General features: G+C 35.7%; 2 protein-coding genes across 4 annotated transcripts in view; both read left to right on the top strand.

Annotated features, from left to right (window-relative positions):
- The window catches only part of LOC107600308 (rho GTPase-activating protein 39-like), a 63,388-nt gene extending 55,509 nt beyond the window's left edge, over positions 1–7,879 (top strand). For all 3 annotated transcript variants that reach the window (XM_016292205.1, XM_016292354.1, XM_016292285.1), the window contains exons 5-10: positions 1,390–1,479; positions 4,656–4,729; positions 4,816–5,015; positions 5,959–6,050; positions 6,167–6,336; positions 6,440–7,879. In XM_016292205.1, coding sequence (XP_016147691.1) covers positions 1,390–1,479; positions 4,656–4,729; positions 4,816–5,015; positions 5,959–6,050; positions 6,167–6,336; positions 6,440–6,634 — 821 coding nt within the window. In that variant the 3' untranslated portion in view covers positions 6,635–7,879. The remainder of the gene's footprint in view (positions 1–1,389; positions 1,480–4,655; positions 4,730–4,815; positions 5,016–5,958; positions 6,051–6,166; positions 6,337–6,439) is intronic.
- Positions 7,880–10,206: 2,327 nt separating this feature from the next.
- LOC107552215 (PHD finger protein 20-like) overlaps positions 10,207–11,251 on the top strand; it is a 6,221-nt gene continuing 5,176 nt past the window's right edge. Inside the window, exon 1 of the mRNA XM_016234099.1 lies at positions 10,207–10,211. Within this exon, the coding sequence (XP_016089585.1) occupies positions 10,207–10,211 (5 nt within the window). The remainder of the gene's footprint in view (positions 10,212–11,251) is intronic.

Genomic DNA, 11,251 nt, shown 5'->3' with positions numbered 1-11,251 from the left:
TAAAAAAAAAATTATAAAAAGTCCCCCCGGGGGTTTTTTTTCCCCCGCCACTGGAAAAGCATGGAATTTACGAAAAAACTGCGGATTTTATTTTATTTAGTTTTGTCACACGCATGGCGCACACACAAAACAATTTGAGTCGATTCGAGGATTCTATGTGTAATAAAGTAAGGTGTAATAAAAAAAGTAACAAAAGTGTCCCTCGCCGGTCGTTTTGACCCGGCCATAGGAATGAATGAAATGTCCGAAAAAAACAGCATTTTTTTAATTTATTAAAAATTTTTTACTATATAAAATTTGACACAATCCAGAAAAGATGCATACCCAAACAAAGGGCTGAGACTGCAGAATGTCCCCCACACACAGGGACACACACACACACACACACACACACAAACACACACATGGCACACACACTCCCATTGAAACACATTATAGCATTTATGATGTTTCTGCTGTGAAATGACTGTCATTTTGAATATTTTTTTACTTAACACAGTTAAATTTGAGTGATGGGGTGGAGACCAATTTTGCAGTTTATATCATATTTATATTTTTTAATTTATATTTTAAATGTATTACATATTTATGAAACTGTATGAATATGCATGTGTTTGGATGAAAAATCAGTATCAATTTCATTTTTTTTTTTTTTTACAAAATATAGTTTTTTTTAATGTTTTGATATATATCTGAAAACCTTGAGATATATCTGAAAGCTTAATGAAGCCTCAAGTTGGTGTAGTTTTAAAGATTTCACTTGTTTTGCTCATTTAAGAATCTCCATAGAATTCAATAGGCCCCTCTAGTGGCTGTAATCATAAAATGCAATTTTATGTAATTTTTCCCCACCTGATGGCATCAGAGACACTCAGTGACCTAGGTCCTGATGGATCATCATGTTTAAAGTATAAATATGCAGAAATTGTGTCTTTCTTTGTTTTTTTTGGTGAAAAAATTTATAAAAATATGCTCATTTTCATACAAATATCCAGAATTTAATGTGAATAAAATAAAAATCACCAAAAAATTATAAATAAATAAAAACCTACAAAAAAAAAAAAAAAAAAAAAAGGACCAATATAAGCTTTCTGGACCAAAAATTAAATTACTGTAATTTTTGGCCTTCGGGTCAGAGGGACACTTTTGTTATAGGTTCGGGAGGGACAGATGAGGGTTCAATACAATATTTAAGTAAATGTACTTAGTTACTGCCCGCCTCTGATTAAAACATAAACAGATATTTATTTCATAACAATTGTGTCTATACATATAATTAATTGTTTTTCTCTTTTTTTTTCTTCTTTTTTTTGTAATTATCAAATGACAGCACTGTTTTATGTATGGGTTATTTAATGGGTTGTTTTGTTTTCTGTGTTTCCATTGCAGTAACCCCGTACATTTTCGACCAGCAGGATATTAAGAAGAAGAACTCAAAGTCAAGGAAGAAGAGGAAACAGAACTCAGAGGAAACAGAAGGTAGTTTATTTTTAATTATGGATGATTCCTTATCTGAGACACTTTGGAACAAAAACATTTAAATTGACCTTTAATGTCACCTTGTTCAGTTTGTTGAAATAGACATTTGAGAAAAAGTTATGTAATGGATCCACCAGAGATTTACTTCATCACCACAATGAGAATCCACTGAAGGAGAATCAGATGTTGGTATGCAGGCCTTTGTAGAGATATATTAAGTACTTTTCATTTGTAGCTGCATTAGTGGAATCAATTATTTGCCATGTCAATAAAACTATGTTAATTAGCCCTTTAGGGCAGGACACATCACTTGTGCTTATCAGTAAAATAGAGTGCCTTCATATGGTGATACTTTGACCTTGTGACTGTTACCACAGTGAGTGGTCCTGATGATCTCACCAGATTTCTGCCTAAATGTAGCTGTGGCATTGACTGCAGTGAGGATCCCTTACACTGGGTCTCACTGCCTGCAGGCATGGCATAACAGTGACTCACAACCGCTGATGCAGACCTACTCATGAGCCGTCTCTACTGTAGTCACAAGCCCATTTAGACCAGCCCCAGCCACTGGCCACTTGAAGGAGCAGGATATGGCTCATATGTCAGCCCTGGCCTGCGATGTTTTTGAGTCATTTAGTTGGATCTGATGGGCAGATGTCAAGATGAGTAGGTCGACTTCACAGATACTGCTGCAGCTGGGTGTGAGTCACCATGGGGGATTCTTGAGGTTAGGTCTGGTCTGAGTGTAGAGCCGGCCCAGCTGAGGGGTTTATTGGGATGTTAAGTTGGAAGCCCTGATGATGGAGTCATTGTAAAACTGGAATTTACTCATCTCTTTGACATAGGGAGTCACCACAAAGATCTGTGTGGTCTCATTTGTGACCTCTGAAAAGATTGTTGTTTCCTCTGGCTTTTCTTCACTTTATTGTTGCCTTTCAATTCAAATGAGGGCAAGCTGTTGTTTCAAAGCTGGACCACCAGCGCTTATTCAGTCATGCAAAATATCAGAATTAAGTCTGCATGTATGAATGCAGCAGAATCTGTATGTTTACCCTGTAAATGAACTGTTTAGGTTCAGGAATCCAGGAAAAAAAGAGAACAAGTGCAAATGTATGATGCAATATCTCTCATTAGATATAATTGCAGTCTGGTGCATGGAAATTAACAAGAGGTTGTGTCAACATGGATGTCTGTCACCTGTTTGCCATAAATCTGAAGAGGTGTCGAGTTTGGGGCACATTCCAGAAAAGATGATTTTTATCGCCACACAGATTTTTACCATCTGGCTCCTTTAGTTAGGATTCGCAAAGCCTGTATTAGAAATGCCCCCAATGGATTTTACTTTGGAGTTATGAGGCTCTCCTGAAACCAGAGGAATCCTGTAGAGAACGGCTGTGGTTTCTCTAAAATGCTGAACATAGGCTGCTGTAAATTCAGCATTGCTGGATGTTCAATAAATCCCAGTGATTCTACAAGCCTGGCGTTTGTTTTTCAATCTGACGTCAAGTGATTTCTGGGAATGTCATTTATTCCAACTAGTGGAAAATGCGGTTCTGCGATGTCTAATTTTATAGTCCTAATGTCCTTGTCTCTTACATAACAGAAGGACAAGACAGTCACAGCACATTGATGAAATGCAGCCTTGTAGAAAACCCCTCTGTCTGTTTATTTTGTCTCCTCTAGTTCACATGTTGATCTGATGAGTCAGTACTAACAGAATGTGCTGGCTGGATTTCCTCCTCCACACTTTAAATGGAACTAAATCTTCATTTTTCATTCATTTTTAAAGGGGTCATATGATACTTTTTAAAAGATCATTATTTGGTGTAACAGAATATGTTGACATGCTTTTTATGTTCAAAAAACACATTATTTTTCAAATACTGTACATTATTGTAGGTCCTCTATGCCCCGCCTTTCTCAAACGCTTCGTTTTCTACAATGTCCCTCCTTCCGACAAGCGCAGTCTGCTCTGATTGGCCAGCTGACCCAGTGCATTCCACGCCTTCTTTCTTTGCCTGCACATTTGGGCGGCATTATGCAAATATTTCCACATAGTGAGGTATATATGTGGGGGCGTGTTAGAACGAGCCGTTTTAGGGGGGGGCGTGGCAGTCTTAACTTTGATAAAGAATATCTCTTTGGTTTTGAGACTTTAGTCTTTGCAACTTCAGGGATCTTTTCTATGCACAATCAGCGTAACACTCCAAAGAGAAAGGAAAACTTGAAATCGCATCATATGACCCCTTTAAAAGAGTGACTCATTTTGAAGTGCTTCACTTCCCACGTGGCGCTGTGATTCCATGATTGTTTATTCTAGGGCTGCACGATAAATCGAAATGGAATCGAGATCGCGATTCGACAGAAGCTGCGATTGCCATGCGTATCTTTCAGTAAAGCACGGTTCTGTGATCAGCAGTAAATCTCCATCCGAAGGCCAGAGGGATGTTCTTGCACGGAAACTCCAAATACACCTTGCAGAAGAAACCCAGGAAATGCGGTTTATCTGAGTTCTTATTATTATAATTTTCATTAAAATAAAGTATATTTATAATGCAATGCCTTTATCACTACTTAAATACTATGAAATATGTTGTGTGCCTTATTCTGTGTAAGAAGCCACATCATCTCACAGAAGGATTTATTTCAAACACTCGACTGACGTTATGAAGTGAGTTTGGAGTAAAAATATGTTATTAAATGTGGTATTTTCACATGCTTTCAGATGGAGCAGCATTTACTTCATAGAGCCGTAGTTCACTGAGAAGCTATGCAAACAGCTGTCATTATCGCAAACGATTTCTTCGATTTTATAATCGCGCAATAAATTCATATACGATTATTTTGTGTAACTTGTCAGTGAACTACGGCTATATTTAGTAAATGCTGCTCCATCTGAAAGCACGTGATGATGATTTACTGCTGATTACAGAACCGGCATTACTATCAAAATGAGCATGTCTATCGCATTCGATTAATCGTGCAGCCCTAGTTTATTCCATAACTAGAATGGAGCAATTTAGCCATGTTCCATACAAAGAAAAGTGACTCAGTTCTCAAAGTCTTTACCTTGTAACACAGGTTTTGATGCGTTAGATGTAAATCTGTCAGCGATTAGACTATGCAGGCCCTGTGTCTAAGAATAGTAGTAATCACTCATGTCTTTTTGCCTCTAGCTCTCCCCATCAGCACATATGCCAAGTACTGCTACCGGAAGCTCCAGAAAGTGGCGGTCACTGGAGGGAAAAAGGTGAGTTTTGATCAAATACACTGTTTGGAGAATCACGTGTTTAAGAAAGAGAAAAATAATTGGTAATTTCTCTGTTTTCCCATTAGGGTCTTCGTAAGCCTAGTTTGGAGGAAGTGGACCACAGTCGGCGTGCCATCATGACCCCTTCACTGTTCGGCAGCTCTCTAGAGGAAGTGATGGAACGGCAGAGTGAACTCTTCCCAGACAGGAAGTTGCCGTGGGTGCAAGTGCAGCTGTCTCAGTATGTGCTGGCTCTGGGTGGAGCGCAGACTGAGGGCATATTCAGGTAAGACCTGCTCAAATTCCTGATAATTAGGCATAATAGAAGAACAGACTATATTTTACGATATGAGTGTGCTGACAAGTACATAATTTAAAGTTGCGAAGCTTCTAACTTAAGTACATTTTTTGGTAATGTGACATTAGAACAGCTGTTTTCTAACAGTGTAGCTTTTCCAGTGACGATACTTTTTGTAGCCTACTAACAAGAAGCAGTGTGACGTGACAAAACACTGAACTGTAGCTTTTTGGCATACGCAGCTCATAGAGTCAAATATCAACATGCTAACTGACCTGATTCAATTACAGTATACTGTTCAAAATTTTTTAGGATTTTACTTAATGTTTTTAAAGAGGGCTTATTTATTTTTTATTTTATTTTTTTATTTATTTATTTATTAAGGCTGCATTTATTTGGTCAAAAAGTAGACTGTGAAATGCAATTTAAAATAACTGTTTTCTATTTGAATATATTTTAAAAAATGTATATATATATATATATATATAATATATTTTATGATGACAAAGCTACATTTTCAGATGCCATTACTCCAGTCTTCAGTGTCACATGATCCTTGAGAGATCTAATATTTTCTATTAGATTATTTAATAAAAAATAGTAATTCTAATATGCTGATTTGGTGCTCAAGAAACACTATTATCAATTTTGAAATCAATTGTGCTGCTTAATATTTTTGTGAAAATCCGTGATGATGCATTATTTTTCTTTTGAATGGTAGTGTCTAAATTAGGTTCTAGTTTTATTAGAAATTTGGGGTAAAAATGTCTGTTCAATACATTGCCACTCTTGCATGTTTTTGCTATCCAAACTCTGTAAGACATTGGGGCATACAGTGTTTTCTAACTCAAGTCACTTGTGCATGCATAATTATGGTGTGCTGTCTCCCTCTGGTGGTCCTTGAGTGTAACAATACAGTCGTCTCCTGCAGGGTTCCTGGTGACATTGATGAAGTCAATGCACTGAAGCTTCAGGTGGACCAATGGAGGATTCCTGAAAATCTGTCTGAACCCAATGTTCCTGGTGAGTAACTGTTCTCATGCATTTATAAGAATATTACATAGTCAAAGAAAAAATGTACTGGCATTTCATTATCATACCAAAAATAGTTAAACATCTATACCACTGTTCTTCCTCAGCCTCTCTGATGAAGCTGTGGTACCGTGAGCTGGAGGAGCCTCTCATTCCCATGAGCTTCTACAAGCAGTGTGTCAGTAACTACGATGATCCTGCGGCAGCTATCAGGGTGGTGCAGTCGCTGCCTGAGCTCAACCGACTGGTGCTGTGCTACTTCATCCACTTCTTACAGGTATTCACAACACTCAACAAACACACACAATATGCAGCAAATGTACAAAAAATGTATTTTGACTTATTGCACTGTTCTGATGCATATCCCACGTTTTCCTCAGGTTTTTGCTCAGCCTGCAAACGTTGCAGTAACTAAAATGGACGTGAACAACCTTGCTATGGTAATGGCTCCTAATTGCCTTCGGTGCCAGTCGGACGACCCCCGTGTCATATTTGAGAACACCCGCAAAGAGATGTCTTTCTTGCGAATGCTCATAGTACATCTGGACACAAGCTTCATACAGGGCATTGTTTAAAGTTCTTGTTACTTATTAGCAGAAGACGAATCAGTGATACAACCTGCTCACAAACACATTCACAAAAATGGCATTGTGGACAAAATCTAAACAAATCCTAGGACAAAAGTACACTTTTAAGGATGATTGTTTGTGTGTGTGTGTGTGTTTTATTGTTTTTGGGGGGTTTTTTGAGTGGAAAACTCAAAACTGTTTCACTGTTACTTTCGTTAGTCAGGTGTGTTCTGTCCACTTCGTTGTTATAAAGACTGTTGAAGTCGAAATTAATTGATGGTAACATGGCAGAAATTTCATGCCTTTATCCCAAGTTCTTTGCATGTTCAAGTAATGCATGAAAAAAAATGCATATCTTCATGTTAATGGTTTACATACATTAATGTGCATTGCAAGGGTCAAAGTTAAAAGTAACTTGCATGGATGCATTGCTTTGTGAGCACTCAAATGCTGTTTGCTTGTTTTGTATAGTAAGTCAGTGACAGGCAGTAAGAAACCACTTTATTTTGTTTGTTATCTGACTATCTTTGTGTATTTGTGTATTTTTAAAAAAGATCATGTGTTACGTACAGGACAAATGTATGTGCGGTGTATTTGTTCTTAGTTTGATCTGAAAGCTTTAACTATTGAAAAGAGAAAAATAGGTTTTGTTAGATAGGGTGTGAATATTTCATACTGTATTTGAAGTACAGTATTTTGATAAGTGGACGTTTTCTATTTTATTTTATGATTTTATGTTTTGTTTTGTAAAAGCTATTATTATTCCCTGATAGTCAGGAATGTCATTCATGCAAAGTTGTCCAGAGTCTTGAAATGGTACATTTTCAGCTCCCATCGGAATTTAATTGTAAATGAATTAAATGTATTAAGTGATAATGTAATGGAATTAAATGCCATTATATGATGCCTGTGAAATAGCATTTGAAGAATTTAAATCTTGAAAAAGAGTAAATAAGATCCATGACTTATCTAAAAAGACACCATTCGTGTAATCATGTTCTTTTTGAGTCTTTGTATGTAAATAAAGCTTTGAAAATAGTCCTGCTTGTTTTACTGACGTTACGTTTAAATGTAAGTGAGTGGTGGTGAGTTGGTGGCAAATAGATGAAAAAATATAAACACTATAGTATTTAGTATTTTGTGCAATCGGCTGATTGTGTATGAGCAAAATATTTTATACAAACTTTGGATTGTGTATGTATTTTATGTGAAATGGATGTTGAGGAATATAATAAAGTTTCATAAAGATGTGTTACATTTATTTGTTTCATATTTTAGTGGTGAAGAAAATATTGTAGTATTACTCTTTTAAATACAAATTAAGCTCTATACGTTTTACCTAGATTGTTACATTATATAAATACACTACTGTTCAAAAGTTTATGGTCCATAAGTTTTTTAGTGTTTTTGAAAGAAGCCTCTTGTGCTCACCAAGGATGCATTTATTTGACCAAAAACAGTAAAAATAGTATTATTGTGAAATATTACAATTTAAAATAACATTTCTATTTGAGTTATAATTTAAAATGTAATGTATTCCTGTGATTGCAAAGCTGATTTTTCAGCAGCCATTACTCCAGTCTTCAGTATCATGATCCTTCAGAAATCGCATGCTGATTTGCTGCTCAAGTAACTTTTTTTTTTTTGTCCAAAATAGTTGTGCAGCTTAAACCGTGGAAACTAATAAATTTTTTCAGGATTCTCAGATGAATGGAAAGGTCAAAAGAACAGTATTTATTTGAGATACAAATCTTAAAAACATTAAAGGGATACTCCACCCCAAAATGAAATTTTGGTCATTAATCACTTACCCCCATGTCGTTCCAAACCCCTAAAAGCTTTGTTCGTCTTCGGAACACAATTTAAGATATTTTGGATGAAAACTGGGAGGCTTGTGACTGTCCTATTGACTGCCAAATAAATTGCACTGTCAAGGTCCAGAAAAGTATGAAAGACATCGTCAGAATAGTCCATCTGCCATCAGTGGTTCAACCGTAAAGTAATGAAGCGACGAGAATACTTTTTGTACGCGAAGAAAACAAAAATAACGACTTTATTCAGCAATTCGTCTCCTCTGTGTCTCTCCGCTTCACTGTAGCGCCATTTTGGAGAATATCCGCTGAATGCAAGCAGCGTATGCTCTTCTGTGTCAGCCGCGACACAAGGATACGTTTTCTACATGTATTGCGTGGTTGACTCTTAACTTTTATAAAGAATATCTCTTTGGATTTGAGACTTGTAACACTCCAAAGAGAAAGGAAAAATTGAAATCGCATCATATGACCCCTTTAAATTGTGTTCTGAAGACGAACGAAGCTTTTACGGGTGTGGAAGGACATAAGTGATTAATGACAAAATTTTCATTTTGGGGTGGAGTATCCCTTTAAAATTGTCTTTATTGCCAATTTGTATCAATTTAATTTTGTCTTTGCTGAATAAAAGAAAAAAGAAAAAAATGACTCAATGGCCTGTTACTTTTGAAAAGTATTGTATTAAAGCAACGCCTGTACCTCACAATGAAGCTGACGCATGCGCGGTTGCGGTATTGTTCATACCGGTAGTCTGTGTGGAACACATTAGAAAATAGTAAGTGCGTGCATCTCGCGCACAACGTGGTTACAATGAAAGAGACTGTAATAGATGCATGACGCGCCTTTATAGTTAAAGAGACGGATATCACAGCAGGTAACTGATGTTTATAGCATTTTATAATACTCGCAATGGCAAGACTTTGTTCGAGTACGGAATGTTTAAAGATGCTGTTTTAGAAAATGTAATGTGTAATTACAGATTTTAGGTAGCCTAATGAAATCAAATAAATGTCAGACGTGTGCACTGGTAGAAGAAGCATGTTGTGATTTACAGCTTGCATTTGTTGGAGTGGCGATGTACTGCCCAATACTATCCATGTCAATATTCTGTTGGAGGGTGTGGATCAGTCAGGAAGTTGATGTCTGCTTGTGTTTTCACTAAGATGAAGATTGATCCTGTAGGATTTCAGATAGTCTTAAATGATGTTCTCTGTCTGCTTTTGGCTATAGACAGGCAGAAATCTTTGATCTGGGAATTATAAACAGTAGTGTAATGTTGGAATATCTGGCATCTCTATTGTTTCCAGTGTCATTGTCAGGCATTTGGGGGCCCCTGATAAAATCACAGTTAATTACTCTCATTTATATGACTACTCATGCAAGAGTAAATAAGTCAATTAAACATGTTTATAGTGTTTTGTGGTGTATAATATTATTTATATAATTGATTTAGTTACAATAATTTAAATTGTAAATTATTTATAGATCCATTCCTAACATTTTTTGAACGTTTTATTTATACAAAAGGAATGTTGAATTTGAAATTAATCATTAAAGTTACGTAGAAATAAGAGGCTTAAGTAGGCTATTGATAATTAAGTTACGTCTGTTGTTTGCAGTGTTTAGTGGCATGATGCTGCCATGACCTGGATTCTTTGCACCTACACTGTATAGTGAAATGCTGTAGATCAGCGTAGTTTTTATGGGAACGATTTCACTGCAAAAAGAGATATGTTATAAATGACACGTTGTGCAGAATTTTAACACATGTGGTGAGTGTGCTCAGGGACAACACATGTTGTGTCAAACTTAACACAATTTGTGTGTTACGATGGATCACACATCTACTGTGTAATGTAATTTAACACACAACGTGTCATTTAAACATTATGTGTTACTGAAAATTATCAGAAACTGCTAATTAATGTGTTAATATGACTAAAATAATAAGCATTGCCATCAATTTGTAATTCTACAAAATTGAAATAAAACACAGATGTAAAAATGTTAGCAATTTAATTTATCAAAAATGTTGTCAGGGTAGAGAACAATGCATGCAGAGGCACAACAAAATGTTCTAAATCTCAATTTCATAAATTTAATTGAGATGATATGCACTACAACTATGAGCTACAATACAGTATACATTAAAAAGTGTTACCAACATCAACTACACCTTGGATGATTGAAAATCATACAGTCAAGACTAGCAGATAACATTTCTCATAACATAAGATTAACTTGTAACATAAAATGTCAGATACAAGATAAAACTTTCCAAATCAGACAACAAATAAACATTTTAAATTGGTCAATGACAGTTCATTTTATAAATCTATAGTATGTTTGTCATTTTTCTTCATTATACAAAAGCATTTGTTATGCACTAGCTATTAACCACAGTATTCATTAAAAAGTGTTGCCAACATCAATTACACTTATGGTTAACAGAAACAAGACCAGAGGATAACATTTCTCATAAAATAAGATCAACTTAATCTAATAAGACAGATACTTTTTGATACATATAAATATAAACATTTTAGTTCAGACAAACATTAAGGCACATATTTCGAAATTGTCCTCAATGACAATCAATGTTGTAAATATTGTAAAATTGTAAGCATGTAATAATTGTGAAGTAATACTTCTTGATATTTAACACTGCAGCGACTTCCAGGCAACGGTGGCAGAAGATATAACAACCAGCATTGGGTAGCACTTTTCATCTGAAAATTAATGAAACAGATTAGAAATACAATAAATGTTTAAGTGCAGCCCAAGTAGGGTTGTTGTGATAATCACAATATTG

The sequence above is a fragment of the Sinocyclocheilus grahami genome, unplaced genomic scaffold, assembly GCF_001515645.1.
Source record: "Sinocyclocheilus grahami isolate Dianchi unplaced genomic scaffold, SAMN03320097.WGS_v1.1 scaffold2.1, whole genome shotgun sequence".
NCBI lineage: Eukaryota > Metazoa > Chordata > Actinopteri > Cypriniformes > Cyprinidae > Sinocyclocheilus > Sinocyclocheilus grahami.
Note: the sequence above shows the minus strand (reverse complement) of the source record. Positions and strands in the feature narration are given on the sequence as shown.